The sequence below is a fragment of the Natator depressus genome, chromosome 1, assembly GCF_965152275.1.
Source record: "Natator depressus isolate rNatDep1 chromosome 1, rNatDep2.hap1, whole genome shotgun sequence".
Lineage (NCBI taxonomy): Eukaryota > Metazoa > Chordata > Testudines > Cheloniidae > Natator > Natator depressus.
In genome coordinates, this window is record NC_134234.1 from 189,330,646 (window position 1) to 189,357,980 (window position 27,335).

Below are 27,335 nucleotides of genomic sequence, written 5' to 3' on the forward strand. Positions count from 1 at the left end.
AAACTTTGGAGTCAAAAACCCCTGAGAGTTATAAGTTTAAATCCAATCTCCGCACCTCGGGCTCATCTCTATTTAAACCACTGAACACAGTGTAAAAGCTTTCCTCTGAGGTAGCTTCCAGTATGGCATAAGAGATACAATAGCAACTGGTAGCTGAGACCAGCACAGCTCTGAGTTATGTAGCAAAGTGGAGGATCGTTTTTGGCTGGTCTGGTAGAACTGCTCCCGAGGATCAACCCCAATTCTTAGCCTGACGCACAGGATGAACACCCACAGGGAGTCTAGTTGCCGGGGGAGACACCGCTGCCAATTGGTTACATCTGCTGTAGTGTCCGGCCTCCTTCTGCCAGGCAGACAACAGCTTGCTGTACTGCAGCAGATGTGTGCATAACAGAGTCAGCGGCACTCGGACACTGCTTAGTGTTCAGGTCAGATCCATGCAGCAATGGATCCTGATGTGAATGATTTTCAGCACGTTTTCCTCAGAAGCTAGGTTTTTGTTTCTTAAAAAACAAAACCCAAAACACCTAAATTGAGATTTACGTTGAAAAGCTGTTGACATGGATGAAAGACTCCAAATCCTCCTCTCAGTGGATGAGCGCTGATCTTATAGTGACAGAACAGTCAGGATTTAGTCACAGCTCGGTGGCCTTCTAAAAGGAGGTCGTTTAATGCAATAACAGTGGCAGCAAAGTCAACCAGCTCCACAAAGTCTGATGTAATTATGTTAACGCCCATAACGCCTGGCTTCTGTCTCTTTACCCAGTTCAAAATCATAGGCAGGTTCCTAAAGAAAAAAGAGGGATAAATATGTTGACCAATATAACACACTGGTATGGAAGCACCTTGATTTTGCTCTACATGTAACATTTTGTCTATGAATAGCATGTTTGCACAGTATCTTTTAACCCCAAAGTAGCAAACTAAATATATACTGCATCCTTAAAATGCAGCCACCTCTGGGGAGAAGGGTAGCAGAAAACAGCACACTGCACAACCATTTTGGGGGCAGGGGGTGGGGGTGGGGAATAGAAATATTGGCCAAAATCACCAGTGCAAACCACTGCTCTTACAAGACATACTATAGGATTCTTAAAAAGAAAAGGAGGACTTGTGGCGCCTTAGAGACTAACCAATTTATTTGAGCATAAGCTTTCGTGAGCTACAGCTCACTTCATCTTATGCGCTAATAAACTGGTTAGTCTCTAAGGTGCCACAAGTCCTCCTTTTCTTTTTACGGATACAGACTGACACGGCTGCTACTCTGAAACCTGTCATTATGTATAGGATTCTTCATGACTTCACTGAACAATTAGGACCTCAGAATTTAAGGTCCTGTAATGGTTTCTTTGTTCTTGTTCTGTCTGAGTATATACACCAATCTGAAGGCTTAATTCATAGCAATAGTTTTTGCATTATTACTTAAATCATAATAATTAGAGATGCATGAAATGATTTGGATTACTAAGAAGTGAAAATATTTCCAGTCATTCCTTGAAAAGAACTTGAACCAAGGGTTTGCAGAAGTTTTTGTTCTCCTCTAACCCTACAGCAATGAGGTTTCCAAAGGACAGAAGACAGAAGTAACTAATCCCCTGAGTGCCATAGCGTGCCTGTTGTTTTACAAGCAGATAGAAAGACAAGCTGTCTGCCCCTTGGCGCTAGCAATCCCAAGAATAAAAACAACAACCCACAAAGGAAGTTATCCGTAAACAAAAAGAAAGAGATAAAGGCAAAAGAGTAGGTATTCTCATGAAAAGCCAGTCATTTGTAAATCATTGTTGATTAATTTCAAATGTTTTTTCCCCATTAGTTAGAACTTAATGGTTTAATACTCATGTTTAGAGCCAGCATCATCAGAATCAGAAGGCAGAGGTCCATACAAAGTTGTACAGCCAAAATTGAATGTACAGAACAGGCAGTTCCCATTCAACTGTGTATAAACACTGTGCATGTGGTTGCAAGCAGGCTTTAACTTGGGAAGTATCTGGACTCTGTTTTTAACTGCGTATCATTTCAAGCCTTCAGTGTTTAAGCAGAACGTCTCAGTGACTTCCTTAGAAAGTTGTGCTTAAAACCTGATGACACGTTATGGATCTGTATTTGAATTATTGTTGGAACAGATTTTAATATTTGAATTATTGTTGGAAGGCCTCAGGGAAGTAACTAATTTTAAGGAGGGATTTGCTCCATATGAAACAGACATTATTAAAGCTCCTGGAAATGATTTGAAAATTAATTTACTGATGTTTGTGAAGTGTTTTGAGGATGAGAAGGGTCATGTGAGTTTTGAGACATTCTTATAATACTGCACATTTAATATATACTATAGAAGAACCACATTGTATCCATGCGAATTAAACACTCTATTAAGTATCTTCAGTTAAGATTAAGAAACAATTTTAAATTTGTAGAGCTTTATTCCTTAAAACACATGCCTCTCTTAAAAAAGCAAGGTGGGTGAGGTGATCTCTTTTCTTGGACCAACTTCTGTTGGTGAGAAAGACAAGCTTTCGCGCTTACACAGAGGCCTGTCTTCACATACAGCGCTGCAGTGGCGCAGATGTACGGATGCAGCTGCACGGCTGTAGCACGGAGGTTGTCTACACTGTGCACCTTACAATGGCAACAAAATAAAACCACCTCCGGTCTGCACTGGCACTTTTAGTCGTTAAAACGTTTTATCATTCAGGGCGTGTTTTTTCACACCCCTGAGCAACGAAAGTTTTAACGACAAAAGTGCCAGTGTAGACAAAGCCTTAGCGAAGACACTACCTATGATGAGGGTGAGGGGTTTTCTCCCATCAGCACAGGTACTCCACCTCCCTGAGAGGTGGCAGCTATGTCACCGGGAGAAACTCTCATGTTGACATCATTCAATTGAACTGGTGGAGACAGCACGATGTCAACGTGAGAGGGGGACAGTAATACCAACTTTAGTCTGTAGTGTAGACTAAGCCAGAGGTCTTCTTCAGGTCTGGGAAATGTACTCAGAATGTCACAGCTAAATAGAAGATGGAACAGATTGTTTAGCACAAATAGTTGACACTCAAGGGACCACTCAAGGTGAAGTGGCTTGTTACCCCTCTAGTCATAGGGAGGAAGGAGAAACAGCTGGGGTGGCGGTGTTTGTTGGTGGGTTATAGGTTGTTGTGATATGATTTTTAGTGTCAAGCAAAGTTATGAATTTAAGGTCCCAGGCTCATCCTTTTTGTGAAAAGTGTTCACCCATAGGTGATGTGATGTTTTTGTCTTTTATCATTTTCCTGTGCGAGTTCATTCAAGAGACAACACACCTTTCAAGATCCATGGGTCCTACACATGCCTATCACAATATGTGGTGTACCTCATCCAGTGCACGAAATGCCACAGTAGCAAGTACGTGGGTGAAACCTGACAATCACTATGCTCTCAAATGTTCCACCTTGTATGTACTTGCAACACTCTGAGTAAGTTTCCCAGACCTGAAGAAGAGCTCTGTGTAAGCTCGAAAACTTTTCTCTCTCACCAACAAAGGTTGGTCCAAGAAAAGATATCATTCACCCAACTTGTTTTTTTTAAGTGTCATGTGTTTTCAGGAGTAAAGCTATACAAATTTAAAATTGTTTCTTAATCTTAAAGATATTATCTCACCCACCTTGTCTCTCTAATATCCTGGGTCTGACAGTGCTACACATACTCTTAAAGAAAGCATTTTAGCACCATCTAGTGTTTAATGTAGAAAAACCAAACTGCAATCTTGGAAAACAGAGGAGGTTCAAAATATTTGGATCAGATTACTTGTATACTAACATTATTTCATTATTTGGCTTTAGACATTATTCCGTCAGACTAAATTCTGTGGAGAGGCAAGAGACTGGAACTCCACGTCCTAACTTCAACCATAGGAACTTCAGAATTTCTATTATGTGGATGTTTTAGATTCCAATCCTCTGGGCCTTTGAGGAGGGTTTTTAAGAAACAGAATCACAGAATTGTAGGACTGGAAGGGGCCTCAAGAGGTTTTCTAGTCCAGTCCCCTGCACTCAAGGCAGGACTAAGTATTATCTAGACCAGGAGTGGGCAAACTACTTTTTAAGCCAGCCCACGAGCTCCTGCACCCCCAGAGCCCACACCCTCAGACGGAACCTTCACCCCTTCCCGCACCCCTACCCTAGCCCTGATTCCCCTCCCGCCCTCTGAACCCCTCGGTCCTCACCCAGAGCACCCTCCTACACCCCAAACTCCTCTTCCCCAACCCCACCCCAGAGCCCACACCCCCAGCCAGAGCCCTTACCCCATCCTGCACCCCAACCCCAATTTTGTGAACATTCATGGCCCACCATACAATTTCTATTCCCCGATGTGGCCTTCAGGCCAAAAAGTTTGCCCACCCCTGATCTAGACCATCCCTGACAGGTGTTTGTCTAACCTATTCTAAAATACTTATAATTATGGAGATTCCACAACCTCCCTGGGCAATTTATTCCAGTGCTTAACCACCCTGACAGCTAGGAAGTTTTTCCTAATGTGCAACCTAAACTTCCCTTGCTGCAATTTAAGCCCATTGCTTCTTGTCCTATCCACAGAGATTAACTAGAATAATTTTTCTCTCTCTCCTCTTTCAAACCACCTTTTATGTACTTGAAAACTGTTAAGTCCCCCCGCAGTCTTCTCTTCCCCAGACTGAACAAAGCCAATTTTTTCAATCTTTCCCGATAGGTCATGTTTTCTAGACCGTTAATCATTTTTGTTGCTCTCCTCTAGACTTTCTCCAATTTGTCCACCTCTTTCCTGAAATGTGGCGTGCAGAACTGGGCACAATACTCCAGTTAAGTCTGTATCAGTGTGGAGTAGAGCAGAAGAATTACTTCCCATGTCTTGCTTACAACACTCCTGCTAATCCATCACAGAATTATGTTTACCTTTTTTTTCCCCCAACAATGTTACACTGTTGACTATATTTAGTTTGTGATCCATTATGACCCCCAGATCCCTTTCCACAGTACTCCTTCCTAGCAGTCATTTCCCATTTTGTAGGTGCGCAATTGATTGTTCCTTCCCAGGAGGAGTACTTTGCATTTGTCCTTACTGAATTTCACCCTATTTACTTCAGACCATTTCTCCAGTTTGTCCAGAGCATTTTGAATTTTAATCCTATCTTCCAAAGCAGTTGCAATCCCACCCAGTTTGGTATCATCTCCGAACTTCATAAGTGTACTCTTGATGCCATTATCTAAATCAGTGTTTCTCAAACAGGTCCGCGAGGGCACTCCAGGGGGTACATGGGCCCTGCTGATCAACTCCTCCCCCTCCCTCCCAGTGCCTTTGCAAGCCGGGGAACAGCTGTTCAATGGTGTGCAGGAGGTGCTGGAAGGGAGACGGAGGAGTCAGGATGGGGCACACTCAGGGGAGGGCGCGGAATCATGTCTGGGGCCACTGGCCACACTGATCAACTCCTCCCCCATCTCTCCCAGCACCTCTTGCATGCTGGAAACAGCTGATCAGGGGCATGCAGGAGATGCTGGGGCAGAAGGGTAGCGGGGGGCACTCGATGGAGAAGGCAGAAAGAGGAGGGGCATGGGTGGAGCGGTGGTGGGAAGAGGTGGGGCGGGAGTGTGGGCTTGGGGGAAGGGGTGGAGTCTGGGGCTGAGCAGAGGGGCTTGGGGGGTCTGCAAAAATTTTAAAATGAAAACGGGGGTCCTCGGGTTGCTAAAGTTTCAGAACCGCTGATCTAAATTATTTTTGAAGATATTGAACAGAACTGGACCCATGACCGATCCCTGTGTGACCCCACTTGATACAGCCATACAGCTTGACTGTGAACCACTGATAAACCATACCCAGAAAGTAGTTTCTAACCAGTTATGCACCCACCTTATAGTAGCCCCATCGAGGTTGTATTGCCCTAGTTTGTTTATGAGAACGTCATGCAAGACGGTATCAAAAGCCTTACAAAAGTCAAGATATACCACATCTTCTGCTTCCTCCCTAAGGCTTGTTACCCTGTCAAAGAAAGCTATTAGGTTGATTTGACATTATTTTATCTTGACAAATCCATGCTGTTACTCATCACCTTATCTTCTAGGTGTTTGCTTGCTTGCTTATTTGTTCCATTATCTTTCTGGGTACTGAAGTTAAGGTGACTGATCGGTAATGCCCCAGGTTGTCACTGTTCCCCTTTTTAGAGACTGACATTACATTTGGCCTCTTCCAGTCCTCTGGAATCACTCCTGTCTTCCATGAATTTTTGAAGATAATTGTTAATGGCTCAGTTATCTCCCTGGATTTATTTTATCAGGCCCTGGTGACTTGAAGCCATCTAACTTGTCTAAGTAATTTTTACCTTGTTCTTTCCCTATTTTAATTGATGTGGCAAGGGGGTGTTTTAGGAAAAAAGCAGTAAGTACCACTAGAAGAAACAGCGATTTTTCCCAAAAGATTTAGAATCTGGGTGTTATGAACTTGGGACGGAAGATTCAACGACAGTTTTCCAGAAAATATAGGCTATACAATGTTAATATCACACAGCAGAATCATTTGGGTCCGATCCTGGGAAATGAGGGGCCCTGTACCCGCCTTTTAAGTCATTATGAGTTACAAGGGTGCAGCAATTTTCAGGATCAGGCCCTTTATTAGTTATCTTATTTATGGATAAACCATGTAGCCACAATCAAAACTGTATTCATCTCCCTCCTATTATTCATCTCCCTCTTTTTTTTTTGGTCTGGAGAAGCAAGACACATTTAAGGCCAAATCTTGTCCTATGAGCGTGCAAGTGTTATGGAAATCACTGAGGTTGGTATGCATATAACCCAGAGCAGATTTTAGTCCACAGAAAATGAAATCTGATTTTCATGTAAGAGATAAGCCTTGTTTTTCCTTCTCACTTTAAATCAAGAAGAGTTGAGGGTACTTATTTTCTCTAGAGACACCACTTCAAATTGCTCTCTGCTCACAAAAGAACATGAATTTGGTCTTGCATTTTGTCAGCCAAATGACTAAAAAGCTTTGCACTTATGCTTGATATATAAATCATGAACCGTTTCCCCAGCATCCTTTGTACTTATGCTAAAATAAATTGTATTAGTAGCGTGTATGAACTCTGTCCTTGGGTATATGTAGGAGCTGTCAGGAATCAGATGCATGTTTTGTTAAGGCCTACCAAGTTGCACCAGGTGCTGGTACTGAGGAATAAGGATGGTTGATATGAGGTCTTTGTGACCTGAAAACTAAGTTCAAAACAAGATAAGAAACTGGTAAGAACTGGGTGTACCCTACTTTTGTCGTAAACAAGGGCATTATATGAGCGAAGTGAGTCCATACTTCCGGAGCAGATTGACTGCTGTGAGACACTGCTTCCCAGATTGGATTGGTAAAGTATTAACCCTTTCCCTGGTGCGTTGTGCTGTATGGTCTTCGACTAATAAAGCTGGCTGAGCCTTATTTGACATCTCATCAATCCTCTAAATTTGAACCCTACCAACATGTTCTCTGTGGGTATTTACACGTAAAGGGATGGTTTATGTTTTAGCTTAACTGCAGGGAGTGAGATGCTTGCAGTCATCAAATATAAGTAACAATATATCCTGAAAAATCAGCTATTGGTATGGTGTTAATAATTCAAGCACAGGCCTGGTAGTTACTTGCTTATTCATTGTAACTTCAAGGTAAAAAGTTTCAAACAACGAGCTGTGGAACCAAGACAAATCCTTACCTGTGAACAAGCGTATTTTTTAGGCCACGGATTAGGTGCCGTGCAATAGTTTTGACCCTGGGTGTGAGAATAGCTTGAGAAACATGAAAAGTTCCATGTTGAGCCCGCTCCCCAAGAGTGGTCTCTAAGAACTGTAATAGCTTGTGCACGTTCGTTGTGTTTGCCCAAGGTGCTGGCATTTTATTCCCAGGCCACAGGAAGGGATATTCCTGATACAGAGGGTAGTGGTAGAAAATGAGAACCTAAATAATGGAGAGAAAGATAGAAAAGGATGCAAATTAAACTGAATCACGATGTTTTGGAACCAAATTTTGCACTTACATATACCCATGCAGTCCCTTTGAAATCTGAGTACACCTGTGTATAATCTGGTGAGAATATGGCCTCCTGTCTTTAAACTAGTACACTAAATACAATTAATTCACTGGAGTGTTGCCATAAAGGATAAAATCATTTTGATTAGTTGCAAATTCAGGACTGTGTAGCGTTTCAAGTGTCACTAGAGAAAAAAGAGAATTTACAGTATGAAACTGAAATCACATTCCAAAATGTTTTACTTAAACAACATTCCTCTAATCTTACTCTTAATATTTGTCAGACAGCATTGCCAGAATTACTTTGGTCTCAGGAAAAGGATGGTGGCAAGTTAGGAACTAAAATACTGTGTAACTCAATTCAAATTAACTTGCTGTGATATACTGGGCTGGCTCATATACTGGCGTTCCACTGCCATTTACTGGATGGAACACCAAAGACAAAGACCAATCTCATTGTCTGCTATAACCTGCGCTGTGCCTTCTGGAGCTGAGATATGTTTTATTCCTGGTGTTATATGAAGTAGCAGTTTATGAGAGTCCTGTGAATATCTGGGAAAGGTCTTCAGATCCAGAGTTAAATATTACTTTGGATTCTGCATTCTAGTTCAGGCCATAAGGGAGTTTCAAGGCAGATACGTGCTGTTTGTTTCTATATCTGGATCTGAACATCCTAGAAGTTTATAAAGAAAGTGGATCTTGAGCCATCTCTAGCAAATCTAGATACCGAGTGTTACATCCCAGTCTGTTTGTTTCAAAGTGTCACATGATTTATTGAGAGCTAAAACAGAACACCTTTCATTATCTGATTTGATAAGGGGTTCTTTGCCTTAATCAGGTAGAATCCTGGAAGCAGACTGAAGAGGACTTGCTCAGAGGAATTCCTCAAAGCATGACTGCACACACACGACTTTATAGTTTTGGAATTAAATGGAAGCCCTGGGAGCCTTTTGCTTCAAGACTGCGCATTAGAGAGCTGCATTCAACAGACACCATAGTCACCAACTAAAGCTCACTCATGCACTAACATGGATAGAACCCAGACTGGTTGCTCCTAAAACACAGATGAGATAAGAGACTATGCATTAGCTTTCTACAGAATTAAAGTTTTTATTCTTTGTGTGGGCTAGTTACTGGAGGACAATGTGTCCTCACAAACACCAAGCCAACACTTTATAAAAGATCAACTACATTATGCAAGCTTGTATCTTTGTTGCTTATTTGTGAATTCCTGCATAATAGAGCCCTGACCCCTAGATGCCACCATAATATAAAAAATACAATACAATAAAATAAATAATAATAATAATAATATGCTTGGAACCCTAGTCAGATACTCTTTATAATTCAAATTGTAACATTTTGGGCTTAGACTCATTACATGTCCTTTCCCCACCTGCTGACTCTTCTCCCAAAGATATTGCAAGGTCACATTTTCTACATATTCCATTGTGCAAAGTTTTGATCCAAATGCTTCCCGGATCCTGTTAATCAGATATATGTGGTGCTGGTCTTCCATGGCATAGAAGTGATTGAAATCCAAGAAGATGGCTTCTTTGGGGTGCTGTGTGAGAAAGGTGTTTATCTCCATCAGTCCATCCCATACTTTGATGCCAAACAAGCCATGTATGAAGTAGATCTCCTGTCCCACTTCTCCCGGTTTGGAAGATACGCGCAGATCAAAGTAGCGGATCCCACCTTCCAGCTGCTCTTTGAAGGTCAGGTTTTGAGTCACTGACCATTTTTTCATTAGCTTTTTCACCAAAGAAATTTTAGCCAAACGTTTGATTGCCATGGCTTGATCAGGTCCCACAGGAGATTTCTCATCAACCCAGTAGCTGAAAGAATCATGTGATCCTAGAGATAAAAAAAAAAAAGTCATTTTAATGTTATAGCATTGAAAATAATATTTCATGTGTCCTGTATGGAAAAAAGGTCTGGACAGGGATTCAGGAGATTTGGGGTCATCTCTTGGCTCTGACACAGGACGTCTTGTGTTACCTTGGGCAAGCCACTTCATGTTTAAGTCTCAGTTTCCCCCATCCATAAAATGGGAAGACCACTTCTTTTGTCTTATCTATTCATGTCTGGGAGTTTAGGGTTACAACTGTCTCTTAAGATGTGTTTGTACAGTTCCTAGCATAATGCAGTTTAGATGCTAATAGAATGTAAATAATAAATAGCCATAGTAAGGAGACTCCTCTGTCCCATTATCCTCTCGTGTGTTCATACTCCTCTGCCCATCAAAGGAACAAGCAAGCTACCTTCACAGTGCTTCCACTGTGCTGGCACAGGGGTTTGAATCTGGTCTTGTGCTTGTTGACGAAGACAGCACTGAGCACTAGAATGAACCGAGATTCTCTTTTTATACTCTATTTATTCCTTGCCTTACTATCATAACTCTCTACAGTTACTTAAAATTACACTTGACTGTGGGGAAACAAGCTAAGACACCAGAGCTCTTGGTTAACCTATGGGACAGAGACCTCAGACTGTGGCTGGGTGAAAATCCTTGCAATACACTGCCAATGAGTCTTCGCTCTGACCATGATGAGTCGTTTCCAGGCATCAGATGACTGAATTGTCTCCATGCTCAGCTAGTCCTTGGCCTTTCTGCTGACACTGACAGGGACCAGGTCGTGTCAGTTGTAATGATATTGTTTTGTGTGTGTGGATACCTCTATTCCAGGAACAGGACTGAGAGTAAGTTCATTTCAAACAGGCCACTACACAGGCTTTCTACTAGCAATGACTTTGGGTCACTACTGACCTTGTAATGCAGGTAGGTGACTAAGAAATGAAAGAGTCCCTCTCTCATCATCAATCACCAGACCACCTGAGCCATCATCCTGCTGCCCCGCCCAGTATCTGCCCGAGAGATGGCAATGTACCTGTGACACAGGATGTCAGCCTTATGGACACATGACGGAACCTGGCAGGTAAGTCATGCACAAAATAATGCTCATGAATAAAGCTCCACCCGTCTAATAAAAAGGTACCAAAAAAGAACCTAGTAAGGAAGAATCAAGAAAAGCCCATTGTGGATTATGTCTCCCTAGTTACTGCTTGCAGGACATACAAGAGAAGAGTAGCTGGGAGCCCCTGAAGAAGTCCTGACTTGATGGCAGTGTGAAGCACCCAAGGGCAGGAAGGATGATCTTAATTGGAGCAGTAACTTTGAGGGGAGGTGGGGCCAAGAACGTAGTCCTTAGAGGAGACCCTGGAGTCCCCAGTCAGAGGCAACATTAAGCAGAACTGGGGATAGAAGTCTGCCTGCTAAGACTCCAGGTTTAGCTAGATTTCCAACATCCATCCCAGGGAGCTCTATCCTGGCCAACATGCTAGAGATTTGCAGACAATCTTTCCTCTGTAGTCCCATCCCGGAAAACAACTAAGGGGCTCTAGCCTCTCCTCTCCCTGGCTCCTTCTACTTTCCCAATTAACAGCTTGCAGCTTCTCTGCTGGGCTTCACCCACTAGCCATTTTCCTGGAGGAGACAGAAATTCCTACTCTTAGGGCAGGAATTGAAGGAGCAAGCTACATCCAAATAGCCCTGCTCCGACTGCCAGTCTGAATCTCAGGGGATGCTGCCCTACAATGCTAGCTCCGTCAGCTCCTGCTGTCCATTTTGCTGAAATATAGGGAGCATACACTGACTCCACCAGACTACATAATATTCTAGCATATTACAGGTGCCAACATCCCCTTACCTCCCATCTCTCCCCTCCCTGAAAATCCAACAATTCCCCTGCCATCTCCCTGAATACTCCTACACAATCTCCTTGTCTTTTTTTCCTTCCTCTCTATCTGTACTCTGTAAAAATCGAATTAAGGTTCGAAATTTGTTTTTACAAAGACCCCTCATGTGCCCTATTTATTAGATAAGCATCCCTTGTGTGTGTGCGCGTGTGCTCACTTGAAGACTAATAGGTTTCCTGTCATGCTGCAGCATCAGAGCTGTAAATGAGATTATGATCTCAACAGGATTACCTTGTTAGGGTTATTAAATCCATGTGGAAGCACATACTGTTCACAAGTCAAACATCAGTTTGCAAGATTCTAATGCACGCCAACAGTAATAAGTGTGAGAGGTTCCCCTGCATTATGTAACTCCACACACAGGTGTGTGTGCAAGAGGGGGAGGAATCTCTCCTCCCCCATCAGCGTGGTGGCATAAGGGAGAAGAGAAGCACGTCATAATTTCGCAGTTTCAAGAAAACAAACCTATTTTGCTTTGCATCCCCTGAAGAGTGAAAGGTTGTTCCCCACAAGTCTGATCATATATTTTATAGTTACAAGACCTTTATCCCATTGCAGTACTTAACAGGATAAATGCAACTAGTGCAAGATAAAGGGGTGTTTCCCATAACTGGAGATAAGTAATGGCATCAGAATTATGTGTTTTTCAGTCTACCTCCATGCATGATGGAGGTGTAAACATGGAGTTGCCTCATGTTTCATAAAGCACAGGAGCATCTAATCCAATCCAATCCAGTGCAAGCACTCATATACACCTACAAACACATTACTAAACAAGGGAATTCTGTTGAAGGCTGGCAAGTATGTTCACAATTAAAAAAAGTCAGTATAGGAAATATTGAAAACTTTTTAATGATTTTTCCATACACGCTTCAGAGACTGGATTCTCCCAACAGCTAAGACGGTGAACTGGAGAAGATTTCCCTATAGTAAAAGAAGTTCTTTCATGTCACTACGTTAAAAGTTCCTATGTCTATGACTTAATGAATGCTAGTAAATGCTTTGAGACTGTGGATAAAAGACCCTCAAGTATAAATTATTTTATACATAAAAAAATTAAATAGGATAATAATACCTACCTCAACCTATAGATCTCAAAGTGCTGTACTAAGGAGCTAAGTATTATTATGATCCCCATTTTACAGATGGGAAAAATGAGGCACAAAAAGGACAAGAGACTTGCCCAAAGTCTTTCTGCAGACCAGAAGCATAGTAGAGAACAGAACCCAGGCCTCCTGAATCTCAAATCACTACTCCCTCCCCTGTACTGTACTGGAGAAATACTCTCCTTGTGAAGCATTTTGTGACACCAGATGTTGTTAGTTAGTATTCCGATTACAACAATATTATAACTGCTTTGGTGCTGCAGCTTTAATGACAGCCTCATTGCCAACTACCCCTAGATGTCAAGACTTAATTTGGAATCATAGGAATGCATAGGTTATGAAATACAATACTGGAACAAACCATTTAATCATCTTTCTAGTCCAGATTCCTGTCTCTCCACCATCAAAGGTTGGATATGTCAGGGAAAGCTATACCCCCTCCCCGGTCTGCCCGGGCATTCAAATTCCTTCCTGACACCAGATTGTTACTCTGATAGATAGACAGCTCTTGTAATTTTATCCTAGCAAGTGCAACTGTAGAGTCATGAACCCTTTTTCACTTCGACTATGCCAATTCCCAGGTTAATTGTGTGTTAAATCTATTGCCTTTATTATCTTTCGTTATTCAAGAATGTTTTTGTTCTATTTTCTTTGTTTCAGTTGTTAAGAAGCAGCTTTTTCGCTTCACATCTGGAACTTTTTGTAAAGTGCCAATTCCTTACATTTTTCACGTTCCTTAAAATCGTGGGGTCAAATTACTTAGTCAAATCAAGCGAATGCAGTAACATTACAAAAATTTGGCATTTTGTCTTGGACTTAATTTTTATTTTCACTGTTTTGTGTGGATTATCAAGAATTGGACTTTAATTATTCATTTTTCTTGTTACTGCATAAGAGTGATAAGAAGAGAATATTGTAGAATGGTTAGAACGTGGTCTCTGAAAGCAAGAATTCTGGGTCCTATTCTATTAATGACTTCCTGTGTGACCTCAAGCATGTCATTTAACTAATCTGTACTTTACCCTAACAGGGATGTTGTGAAGATTACTGTGTGTGCAAAAGGCTTTGAAATCTTCCAATGTAAAAGTACAAAATATATTGTCTACAAACTGAAAGAGATATAAAATACCCTTCCCTAGACAAAAGCATATCTAACGTCATCCCTACTAATCTAGTTTTCCCGGCAGTGAGATATGTTAGGCTGTGGACTAGTCTAAATAAGTGATGGAAACCCCTTTTCTTAGGACTTTTAGAACCAGGCTGGACTTAAACGCCAGACAATACTGAAGGGGAACAGTGTTGCATTTTCAGGTGAATGGACTGGATCAGCAGAAGGATTTTTCTCATTGCTGACATACAAGGTATGATTACTGAAAATTAAAGAACTTTATGTGTAACATTTCAATGTGTAGCTGGCTGGGTCCACAAATGGGTCCATCGGCATATTAACAGCATTAAAATGTCAATTGTGGACTCTGGCGTTACACTCCAGGATTACCTTAGCTGCAATGATGCCAAACTTCTTAGAGCAAGATTTTTCTCTCCACCTAAACTACATTTGCCATTTATAAATCAAGAAAATATAGATTCAGCACAAAACACAATAAAAAACAAAAGCATCTGGAAATACACCAATCAGGCTTAAAAAGTAACAGGTCTGGGAGCATCATGGAAAAGCTACCCTAGAAGCAGCCAAGGAAAGAACAACATTCCGCTATTTTGCAAGGGCCAGCTCTGCTTTGTGCCGGCCATCAGGTATATTGAATGAGACAGAAGCACTCCTGACAAACCCCAAAGGCTTCTGGATACAGGTCATTAACAATCCAGATTTTCTAATCAAAAGATTAGCATCTTAAAACATCTTTACTAATCCACACTGAATAGCACATTTGACTTGCTTATTACCTCCCTCCCCTTCTCTTGCCTGGTAACAACTGCCATCGCCATGATATGATCCATATGAACTATCTAGATAAGCAGGTCCGTTTTTGAATAGTATTCTAACAAATTCCTTAGTTAATTGTAATACAGCAATTAAACGGGGAACATACAGTCTAGTAACTTAAAGCTTCCTAGAAATGTGTAATTTCAGTATCAGGCATAAGGTATTATAATTAGGGGGGGAAAGGTGTTGAAAAAATAGTTGTCCAAGACACAATACTGTATGTTAGCTTTCTTTTCTACCACACCAGCTCAAATCCAGTCCACTGTTATTGGCTGTCAGCTGTTGGATGGCCTGTGCCAAATTGATTTGGTGATCCTGGTCTAGTACTTAGTGTATTGCTGTAGCATCACAAAAACCACCACCACAACTGGCTGTCTCAGCAGAGCAGAGCAGGACATGGAGGCTACATGACCTTAAACATGGACTGAGGTTCAGTAGGGAAGTGGTTTGCAAAAAAACACTGTTGTACTTGTTTGGTGAGTGAACAGAGGACTTGAATCTTGGAGTATTTTTGGCCCTGGATTCTCCTTGGAAAACACAGTATCTGTGTCTTGTTAGCCTAGGCCAGAGTTTGAAAAAACTCCACTTGCCTCTCCAGTGTATCAGTTCTTTTCATTGCAACAGGAGAAAATGGAATATTTGGTACCTGTGTGGTTAATATCTTCCCCTGTTCGTGAACTCTGGGCGGTGCCTTCGCCTGCATGGAACTCAGAGAAAGCTCAACTTTGTTGCTAGGGAATATTAGGGTCAAGCCATGTCCCTCACTTGTGCCCACCAGCCCAGTTCATTCTATGATTTAGAAATACTTCAGCCAAGCACTAGTAACTTTTAACTCACAACTTTGTCTGTGGGCAGATTGTCCCACAGGTGAAGTTAAGTGAGAAATCCAATAACGTCCTGACTCCCAGTTAGAATAGTGGAAACAGAAATGCCAGGAAACTACAGGATTTCCACACTGGATTGTAACATCTCTCCACACTCTGTGGTGGGAAATAATGAACAGTAAGCACTGAAGTTGGAATGAAAAAGAAGGCGGGGAAGATTAATTTGTGATAGAATTAACCCTTCTCCCTAGGAAATCATCTGATATACTAAAAAATTTGCTAGGGAACCACCATGTACAGCACTTTCTTACTAAACGGACCCTCCGGGAACAGTCCGCAGTGGTCAGTAACTATGCCGATAGGGGATTAGTTGGCTGCTTTACGTATTATGCTTCCTGTAGTCAGAGCTCTTTGTGCCCAAGATGCTTCTAAGCAGTGTGTGGTGCTGGGTTCTTATTCTCTCCAGAGCTTGCCTGTTACATACTTTGGTTATACAGCTTTTTATTTACCGGGTCAGGAATACCTTATGCTGCAAGGTCTGGACCCTGTTGAAAAGAAACCAAGATGAATGCTGACTCTCTTTGTTTCAGTGTGTTTCACATAGCATTTAAGGTGCTGTGTGCCCATTTACCTTGCAGTTAAGTCTCTTTTTGGGGTCCTGAGATGCTGAACACAAGGAAGTATTATTTCCAGAGAGACATAGGGAAAGTAGAATTTACTTTCATGAGGAAAGCCTGTAATGTTCTGGGGATGACCTTGTCTTTATATAAATTGCAACAGGACATCTGTACTGAAAGAGCCACCAACTTCTGACACTTGCTTTTGGGATTCCTGAGTGGCACCATCGCCAGGAGTCAGCCAATGGCTCTTGTGACCCATGTTGCCAGCAGAGATTTTGGGCTGGTGGATTTTTCTGCTTCTGACTACTTATTAAGAGGTGTTAGGCCTTAGAGCAAGGGACCTGATTTTCATCCTAAGACAATGGGTGACCGTGCAATATGTGACCTGCATTTCTACAGAGGCTAAGACACAGTTAAGACCTATTGGGGGTATGGCCGGGGGGGGGGGGGGGGGGGGAAGAGAGAAGAAACACTGGACTACTTGGAAGAGGTGTTTTTGCACAGGGGAGATTTTTCAAAGACTTACTTCTGAGCTGGTTGAGGTAGGTTTTCATCCTCTTGTGAGACCCTTTGGTCTGTATTAATTTTGTCCACTGAGTCACCACACTGTTCAGTGGAAAGGGACGTGTATGAAGAGACATTGCACTGATCCAACTTTGTGCTCTGACACAGTGAGGGCCAGCAGGCTGTGATCAGGCATGGCAGAGTCTACCCTACCTCAGATACATAACAGCACTAAGAAGTTCCACAGTTCTTTCCAGGCAGTTCTGCCACTTTGTGGTAGCCTACAAGGGAGGTACTACACCCCAGGGCCCAGGGAAAACAGCCTCTCCTTGTTTTGATGCTCCACAGAAAGAGAGGAAGAGCTAGTATAACATCTTACCATTGCCCTCCAAAAAGAGTAAAGGCAGAGTTGAAAAGTAAGGTGGGAGAAAGCAGAAGCATTGAACTTTTTTTTTTTTATTATTATTTCTAGCAGGGGGACTTCTTACACCTGGTGTTTCTTAGTAGCAACAATGCTGTCCTCCTGCCTCAGACTTCCAATTAGACCAAAGCAGTGTCCATCACTGACAAGCTGGAGGTGATGTTATGATCCAGAGATCCTCGCTTTCACTGACTACTTTCTCATGAGCACGCATTTTTTTGTCAGTTTTTCTACCCTATTTTTCAATGCTTCATGTAATCTGTGTAGCTTAACACACTAATTTATACTCAGTCAGAAAGAGAAAAGGAGTACTTGTGGCACCTTAGAGACTAACCAATTTATTTGAGCATAAGCTTTCGTGAGCTACAGCTCAAGCTTATGCTCAAATTAATTGGTTAGTTTCTAAGGTGCCACAAGTACTCCTTTTCTTTTTGCAAATACAGACTAACACGGCTGCTACTCTGAAATCAGTCAGAAAGGTCTCATCAGCATGGGAATTGACACACTGGATCAGACTAATAGCCCCGTTAGTCCAATAACCTGTCTCCAACTGCAGCCAATATTAGCTGCTAATAGAGAAAAGTGCAGGAAACCCCAAAGTAAGCAGTTATGGAATACCCTGGCTACTAGGAAAGGCTCTTTTTAAGACCTACTAATCAGAAGCTGGTGTCCAGCATTTCATATCAGGTTTTCATCACTGCTGCGAGATTATTTTCCTCTAATGGATGATGCATCATTGCTTGGTGAATGTCCACTGAGTTGGGCAGGAAGCCAAGGAATGGGGATTTAAGAAGTTAGCCTTACATCCGCTATTTTTAAGTTTTTTTTTCAATCTCATATGCTTCACCTGTCACACGAGTCCAAACTTTAACCCAACAGATGGCCAGCTCAGCTGTCTATGCACTGATTCAATGACATGATCCCCTCAGTCAGCAGCCTATTCCATGAGGACTCCTATAGAGACCCGCTGCAGTTTCAAGTTGCTCCCTCCTTGCATGGGGCCACAAAGTGAAGGCCACCCACTTCTCTTTGGGTGCCAAATTTTCATGGGGCATGAAAGGTCTCATAAATGAAATAGGGAAACTGACAGAGAAAGTGACTTGCCCCAGGTCACAAAGACAGAACCCAAATCACCTGTCTCCAAGTTTTCACCCTAAAAATTTAACCTGGCTTCCTCTTAACTAACACTTTCATTTAACTTAGCCAGTTAAGACACAAGCCACCCAGGCAACTTTTGGTCAGCAATTACACAGGCATCAAAATAATCTTGGCTACACCCACCTTTGGGAGGTGCTGAAATAGTTGTGCACAGTTGCACCCATTTAAGGTATGTCATGCACATCTCATTCTGTGAGCAGCATATGAAACTGCGACCTCTTTTTCATGATTTCATACATTCAGAATTTGAAACTATTTCCCCTTAGCAGCTTCTTGTGTATTCAATAAACCAAAGTACAGCCCTTCATGTTCTGTGTAATAGATACTCACTTTATTATATGTGGGGCTGGTAATATTGCCTATTAAGGTTGCTTGACACTTTCCCCATTGTAAGACCGTTCATAATATTGCCACACTTTAATTGTTGAGGCTCGGTTGTCTATATCAGGTTGAACATTTTTTGGAAAATTTCAGCCAAAATTGTTCAGCCACTTCTAAGAATGCAGCTAGGGAAAAATACATAGTTTTGCGCATGTTAAAAGATTCCAGATTTCCCTCTAATACTCCAGTGCACCTGTAATGGGGTGTATTCAGCCTTTGTGAATCCCTGATAAGGCCCTCACGGTCCTACTATACCCCACTGGAAGAAGTAGTGAGGAAAAGAGCAGTAAAAGTCGGTCCTCCAAGTTTGCTGAGAGAGGACTCTCTGGAGAAACCATTTTGGAAGGTAGAGAGACCTGGCCTGCCAAGGGCTAGAGGGACTAGCAACAGCCAATCAGGGCTCTGCTGGCCCAAATAAAAGGAGCTGCCAGGCCTTAACCACGCAGTTGTTAGCTGGGATCAGGGACATGAAGAAGAAAGCTCTGGCCAAAGGAGACCAACCATCAGACAGAGTTAATGGTTCGCTGAATTTACACAGCTGTGATTGCAGAGAGAAAAGGACCTGAGGAGTCAGCCCTGAGCTAGGGTTGGCGCTAGAAGCACCTGGGAGGAAGAGGCCCACGGAAATAGCAATGAAGGCTTGAGGTGGCTGCCGTGTGCAGAGTCCCTGAGTTGGAACCTGGGAAGTAGGCAGGTCTGGGTTTTGCCCTGCCACAGGTGAAGTGGCAAAAACCCCTAAAAGGGGATAGGGTTTATTTGGGCACCTGAACAAAGGGCCTGAAGACCCTAGCGAGGGAAAATAGCTTGTTTATTTATTGGACTCTTTAATAGCCTGGAAGGGGTTCACTTGGACTTTGTGAGTTGGCCAGAAGGCTAAGCCACTGAAGACCCACAAAGGTTGACCGGCAGCCTGAAGGGAGTACCAGGGGCGAGAGGATGACTGTGGTACTGTCCCCCGTTGCTAGGAGGCACTCAAGAGCATCCCTGCTAGAGAAGCCATAATTTGATTTAGAAAGCAGGTAAATAATTATCAGGAATGTAATTTTTAGGTTAAAATTCTACCAGTGCAATAGAAAAAGATACTGCAGTTAATGATCACAGTGGAATTGGGCTAAGGGCACAGTAGCTCTTTCCCATTTGTAATTTCTATGAAACCAAGTCTACCTGCTATGAATGTCACATTTCTGAGCCAAAGCATACTAGCTGGAACACAGTTAATGCCCTAGTGCCTCGTTCTCTAGTCTAAGCTATCACCCAAACTCAATGAATCCCCCAATCTAAGGAACGAAACAGTCAACGCTTTTGCTCATTACCACGATCCAATGTGTGGAAGGCTGGACGAACCAACTAATCAATAATATTTCAAGTGAACATCTGCCAGCTTGCTTTGCTGGCTCCTTGAACAATGGGGACAGCAGTTTATCATGATATGAATGAGTGTTTAGGACGGCAGGGGAAGAGAGTAGTGAGCGTCAGGGAATAAACAGAAAGTTCAGCCTGTCCTAATAAAAAGAATTGGGTCAGTCTGATGAAACTGGGAAGCAATGCTATAGCCAGCTAAACCAGGGGTGGGCAAACTGTGGTCCGCGGGCCGGATCCGGCCTCTCAGGGCTTTGGATCCGACCCGCAGGATTGCCCCCCGGGGTGCCGCAGGCCCCGCGTCACTCTCAGAGGTGGCCGGCACCACGTCCCTGTGCCCAAGGGGTGGGGGTTGCAGAGGGTTCCGTGCATTGCCCTTGTCTCCAGGCACCGCCCCCCACAGCTCCCATTGGCCAGGAACGGGGAACTGTGGCCAATGGGAGCTTCGGGGGAGGTACCTGGAGGCACAGCAAGGGCAGTGCGCAGAGCCCCGTACCCCCCCAGAGGCCACGCAGGGATGTGATGCCGGCCACTTCCCGGAGCAGAGCGGCACAGGGCCAGGGCAGGCAAGGAACTGCAACCCCTCCCGCACCCCTCCTACACCCCAACTCCCTGCCCTGAGCCCCCTTCCGCACCTCTCCTGCACCCCAACCCCCTGCCCTGAGCCCCGTCCTATACTCCGCACCCCTCCTGCACCCCAACCCCCTTCCCTGATCCCCCTCATAGACCCCGCACCCCTCCTCTGCTCCAATCCCTTGCCCTGAGCCTGTTCCTGCACACTGAACCCCTCCCACACCCTGCACTCCCTCCCGCACCCCAACCCTGCATACAATTTCCCCACCCAGATGTGGCCTTTGGCCCAAAAAGTTTGCCCACCGCTGAGCTAAACCATTCCACTTATGCCCTGAAGCAACACGGTTAATCCACCTTAAACCTCTTCTATTTTTAAAGATAGTATTTATTGTTAAAACTCCGGATATTTTGTGTTCTGTATAAATGTCTAATCCTTTTTTGAATACTGTCAAGTATCTGAGAATTGAGCTCCACTGTTTAACTGTGTGTAAAAGTATTTATTTTTATACATTCTGAATGTTCCAGTTATCAGTTTAATTAAACATTCCCTTGTTCTTGTCAAAAATTTCCATCTACTTTCTCTAAAACGCTGAAAACAAGCAGTCCCAAAAGCTAGGGTGTTGGGGGGGAAGGAGCAAATGCACTCAAATTAGGTACCCCCTTGATTTAAAAAAAAAATCAATGAATTTCTGGTAGCATGTACTCCATGAAGAGCCCTGGACTTTACTGTTTGGCTTGATTTCTTTCTAGAAGTATGCTTGTGAGTGTAAATATGATATAACTGGAATATGTTTTATGCTAGATATGCCACGTAACATATCTTTGCAAAGGTTATGATCTACTGAATATATTCATCCTATTTGTATGCACGTATCATTTTTATATCTGAAGTTATGAGCGTTGGCGTTGGTATATTTAAAGCGTTTGCTGTAGGAAGCACATAAGACAGATTTGATCACCATCGTGAAAAGGGGTTATTCAAGTAATTGGGAGTACTTAACTAACAATGGACTTTGAGAGACGCCAATCCAAATCTGAGCTTTCCTGGGAACTTTCAAACTAACATGTAAACAATGACGTCGGTCTGCAAAAAGCTGAATCATTCATAGACATGTGACTTGCCCATGTGGCTAGAGACCCCATCTTGTGGCTGTGATGTTGCACAAGAGAAAGACTATATAAGGCCCTAGAAGCCTCTCCATGTTGTCTTCAGCTGACTCAAAAGATAGCCTCTCCACACCAAAGAGATGCCCGAAAGAAACTGGAACATAGAACAGTAACTACGGGGGTGTGAGTGTTTGCTGGACCCAGACTAGGAGGAAGTCTAGTCTGTAAAAGAAGCTTATTGGAACATCTCTGAGGGTGAGATTTACCTGCATTTAGTTTCCTACTGTATTAGGATTGGACTTGCGTGTTTTATTTTATTTTGCTTGGTAACTTACTTTGTTCTGTCTATTATTACTCGGAACCACTTAAATCCTACTTTTTTATATTTAATAAAATCACATTTTACTTATTAATTAACCCAGAGCAAGTAATTTATTCCTGGGGGAGAAAACAGCTGTGCATCTCTATCAGCGTTATACAGAGCAAACAATTTATGAGTTTACCCTGTATAAGCTTTATACAGAGTAAAATGGATTTATTTGGCGTTTGGATCCCATTGGGAACTGGGTATCTGGGTGTTGGAAACAGGAGCACTTCTTAAGCTGTTTTCAGTTAAGCCTGCAGCTTCTGGGGGACGTGGTTCGGACCTGGGCCTGTGTTTGTAGCAGGCTAGTGTGTCTGGCTCAACAAGGCAAGATACTGAAGTCCCAAGCTGCCAGGGAAAATGGGCTCAGAGGTAGTCCCAGCACACCAGCTGGCAGTTCACAAGGGGATCTTTGTGACCCAACCTGTCACACCCTGTCCCCATCTCTCCAAAAAGAGGAATGGGCAACTGATTTTTCCAGTCAAAGGAGAGTTACTCTTCCAAGGCAGCTATTCCTCAGCAGCAGCACATGGAACAGAAATATGTATTTCTCATATAGATTAATAAAGCCCCCCTCAATGTCAATATTAGTCAATATTCCTTAATGAACCCAGTCATTGCTGTCAACTGCTGGAATGTTGATCCATGAAGTGATCCTTTTCTTACATGCTGCTGTTGACTTGCCTTGGCTCCTTTAAAGATGATTACACCAAAACTCTATTTCACACAAAAGTTTGGTAGGATGGAAATGGAAACAACCATTTGTCAAGTGTTGCTGTCCATTTGCATTTTCAACTCTTCCCTTCCCTTCACACTCCTTCCCACTCTTCTGTATTCACAGGGTACATGACAAGCAACTGTGTCTGTCTATCAACTTTTGCCATCACGAAATCTACAGTGTGAAGGTTGCAAGAAAGACAGAAAGTCTGTCTTATGATCAGGAAACGTACGGCGTGTTGGGATTTCCAAGCCTACCATCATTAATTTTTCTGGTTCCTCTGCTGCAACTACCATGCTGCCAATATCCATTCACAACACTTGACTGAAATTAATAGACAGTTATGACGTATCCGATACACTGATTAGCGCAGCACTTGTGCCTGCCAAAGGTTGCAGGCAGGATGTGCACGTGCCAAACACATCAAAGCAGCATCTTCATTGTTGTTAGTATTATTATCGTGTATTACCACTGCTACAGCTGGTTAAAAATTAGAGTTTCTGTCTCCTGAGAAATTTCTAAATTTATTTTTGTCACATACTGGGGTGAAAATTTTGGGGACAAGATTTGTGGAATGGAAAATTCCAGAGAATATGGATTTGGAAGTGTCAAAATATTTTGTTTGGAGGTTTTTGATAAAATGACACATTTTGGTTCTTGATTGTCACAATGTTTTGTTTTGGGCCAGTTCATCAGTGAACTGCATCTATCTGAGCTGCTCTGGTGCTTCATGGGAGTTGCAGTTAGGTGCCTCATGTCCCAGTGGCTTGAGACTCCATGGGTTTGCATCTCCCAGAGCATACACCAAGGGCTTCCCACGAAAACGTCTAGAACTTCAATGAATTTGCCACAATATACATACCGGAGAAATTATAATAGCTTTACGAGACTATTGCAAGGAACTTGAGAGTGCTGCACTTGAGCAGAGTCCAAAAATGTAATATCGTAAGGAAAACCTATACCACTAAAATCTTCACAGCAGATGTTTGCAGGTAATAAATGTGGCTGAAAGGCTCTCCATACTCAGTGCAGCCTAGTGGATAGAGTACTGGACTGTGTCTTAGGGGACTTGGGCTCAACTCCTGGCTCTGCCATTGGCCTGCTGGGTGACCTTGGACAAGTCACTTTCCTTCCTTGAACCTCAGTTTCTCCCTCTGTAAAATGGGGAAATTGATTCTGACCTGCTTTGTAAAGTGCTGTGGCATCTACAGATGAAAGGTGCTATATAAGAGCTGTATTATTAAGCACAATGAGACTGTGCAATTGTAAAATAGGAATAAGAGACGATATTTTAATGGCAACCACTATACTTGAGTCTGCTGAATATAAAAATTGAGCTGACTTACAATTACATTGTGACCTTTGCTCTACAGAACAACATAAGTAGTCTCTACTATAAAGCATTCATATTGAATGACTAATTAATATATGCAGTAGGGATGATTTTTACATTACTCATCAGTATTGCCCATGGCTAAGCACAGCATAAGCATTAATAATTAAGTATCACCCCAGCCTGCTTCCAGCCCTACTTAGCAACATGAGAAACATCTTTCAAAAGTAACATTAAAGGTAAGGGTATGGGAGCAGAAAGGGCAGGCAGTACAGATAAATACCAATTCTTCCAGAGCTTGTATCTCTGTTTGAAATTCACACCTGTTCCCATATCTGAAACAGATATCAATACTAGAATTCACCTTTACAAAACCTGACTTGATTAAATATTTGGACTCCATTTTAGACATTGCCAGTACTATAAAGGTTTAGTTCCTGAATGTGTTGTTTACTATTATTTCTTTCTCGATTTTTTCCCATCTGTTTTACAAACAGAATCCATCTACAACACCTCTCGCTTGGACTAGAGAAGATGACTAGCTTGGCTAGGAAGATGACAGATGCACTGTTTACATAAACGGCTAAGCACTAGTTCACTGTAACAGATGGGGTTATATTACTTGTCATTCAGAGGTATTTGCACAGCCACCAAGCATCACTGAAAATGTTTTTCAATTCCAGGTTTCATTATTTTTAGCATGAATGATTAATTCATTTGAAAAATACTTCACAAAAGTAAATTATTAGTTGTTCTCTGTTTTAAAAGCTTTCAGATCATTCGGGAACAGAAATACTAACTTGTGACTTAGGCAGCCAAACACACAATATGAATAGTGGAAGCAAGTGTTGTATGACCTCATATGTAAGCCTAAAGTTATTTGGACCAAATGTCTGGCCAGTACTTATGAATGACTGATAAATTTGAAGAAAGCCAGGATTGACTAATGAACTCTTCACAAAACTAGAAGGGATTAAGTTCAGACTGAGATTTCTGAAACAGTTTAAGGGAGCTTGCCTCCTGCCAAATCTCACTGAATTTCCACAGGATCCGAGCACCCAACCAGAGTGCTGCACAGGACTATTTCTTTAAAATCCCATTCCCATCCCGCCCTGCAATACTCACTCCCACCCATGCCCACATTGTTCCTTGCATTTTTATCCTGCACCCTCCTGCAAAAACCTTAGATCCCGCAAATCCCACCAGACAGATAGATTCCCCTGTGCTACTTTTAAAAAGTCAGTTAGTGTGTGTGTATATATATATATATATATATACACACATACACACACACACACACACACACACACACACAAAAAAACCCACAGAATTCAGACACACTTTTACAACCAAAAGAAAAAAAAATCTTGCTAAAACCATGTAAAAATATAACTCCTGTTATAATAGACATCAAATCTCTTTCTATCCCTTGCTTAAATTTAAGTATTAAAACCTTTATTTAAAACAGAAAAACTTGCTTTACATTGCTGAAATTCTATTTCTGAAAACTGAGGAGAGATTTAGTGTTTTCCTGCAAATTACTGCAGGTTTCCCCCTCAAGCCCACCCGCACATAGTACATTTTACTTGGATAACAAGAACATCCCAGAATTGTCATAATAAATATCAGAACAACAAATAATGTTGCAAGTGATACAAACTCATTCTTCAGGGCATAAACCAACTTCTACCTATTGGGGGGGATTGGAGTAAACTTTCTGTGAGGGCATGTTACTATATGATAATCCTCTGAAGCAGGTGGTACTGGCTATGGTCAGCAATAAGTACTAGACTTGATGGCACAGTAGTCTCAACAATTCCTATATAGCGTTCAGTAGAAAGACTTAAGTGCTAGACTGTTTCATTCCTGTTTTACTACCTATAGATGAGAAGTAGATCCCAAACTGAATGTCAATTTATCGCAGAGATTAAGGGTTCCTCAATTCCGGAAGGTGTTCAGACACAGGCATTACCCGAGCAGAACAATGATTCATATAGTCTAGCACCCTGGCTCCACCAGCGCTGGATGCTTCCCAGGGAAGGTCACTCCCTCTTCAATAATTTACCCTCTTGTGTAATAATACACCATAGAGGTGCGTGGGAGGAGAGAATGTTTCTTGACCTCCTCTGGTGATCAGCTGACCCCGCCTCCCAGCAGAAGATGGTAAATAACCCCGGAAATTAAATTTTACCCTAGCTAATCACACACCTTGCAGTCAGTGGCAACCAACGCTGGCAATGGTTGTTTCAAACCAAACAAAATAAAAAAACCCCAACAAACAGAAACAACCCCAGCCCAGCCTAGAGAAGGTAATTTGGGGGTACTACTCAGATCTCCTAGAGCTGGGTGATGAAAGCAGAGTCACTCGCACAGGAGCTTTGTCTTGGGGTGAGCCCCCCAAAAGAATCGGCTGCCCTCCCGCAACCCGCAGGTGCGTTCACACCGCCCCCTCCCAGCGCCCAGCCCCGAGGCTTGGAAAGTGTTTCTTTTTAACCAACCAGCGCAGGCACCGAAACTTGTCCCGAGAGGAACAGCAAACCCCCCACCCCACCCGGAACCCCGTGCGCTGAGCAGTTCCCAGCCAGTCCCGGGCAGGGCACAGCGGGAGGCGAAGAGCCGCGTGCCGGGCGGGGAAGGGGCGCCCCCCTGTGCAGCACCGAGCGCGCCCCAGGACCGACAGCCCTGTCCAAGGGCAGCATCTCCCCTGCAATGCCCCCGGCCCGGGCACGCGTGGCGGGCTGGCTAGCGCGGGACATTGGCACGACACTGACGGGGGCGGGGGGGCCTTAACCCGCGCCCTGTCCCTCCCGGGGCACCTCACGCCCCTGGCTGCAGCGGGGGGCGGCTCATCCCCACGCCGAGCTGCCCTGGCCCCCGGCGGCGGCGGCGCGCAGAGAGGACGCGTTACCTGGGATGGCCAGATGGGCCAGCGGGAAGGTGCTGAGGGCGGGGGCGAGGGAGCCCATCCAGTCCGCGTTGCTGCCCTCTGCCCTCTTCCCGCCGCTTCGCCGGGGCTGCGAGCTCGCCGCCAGCCTGCTGCCCGCCATCAGCTCCCGCCGCGCCGCCCACCCTTCGCCTCTCCCGGGGCGGCCTCCGGCTCCTGCCGCCGCCGCGCTGGCTGCGCGCAACTTCGCACCGCCCGGCCCCGGAGGA

The 27,335-nt window shown here is 43.3% G+C and overlaps 1 protein-coding gene across 1 annotated transcript; it reads right to left on the minus strand.

Annotated features, from left to right (window-relative positions):
- Window positions 1-624: 624 nt before the first annotated feature.
- PLCXD2 (phosphatidylinositol specific phospholipase C X domain containing 2) lies at window positions 625-27,229 on the minus strand. Its single transcript, XM_074947102.1, has 4 exons — window positions 27,091-27,229; window positions 9,407-9,867; window positions 7,697-7,938; window positions 625-787 (listed from the first exon to the last, which is right to left on the minus strand). The coding sequence occupies exons 1-4, from the start codon at window positions 27,227-27,229 to the stop codon at window positions 625-627; spliced, it is 1,005 nt and encodes a 334-aa protein (XP_074803203.1).
- Between the last annotated feature and the right edge of the window lie 106 nt (window positions 27,230-27,335).

What these genes read in the sequence shown, in the direction of transcription:
- PLCXD2 (XM_074947102.1), bottom strand. Translation starts at nt 27,229, where the DNA reads ATGGCGGGCAGCAGGCTGGCGGCGAGCTCGCAGCCCCGGCGAAGCGGC. An exon ending in TTTGGGAGAAGAGTCAGCAG is followed by an intron (nt 7,939 to 9,406) that starts GTGGGGAAAGGA and finishes TCCATTATTTAG; the next exon opens with GTTCTCATTTTCTACCACTA. An exon ending in AAAAATACGCTTGTTCACAG is followed by an intron (nt 788 to 7,696) that starts GTAAGGATTTGT and finishes TTTTTTCTTTAG; the next exon opens with GAACCTGCCTATGATTTTGA.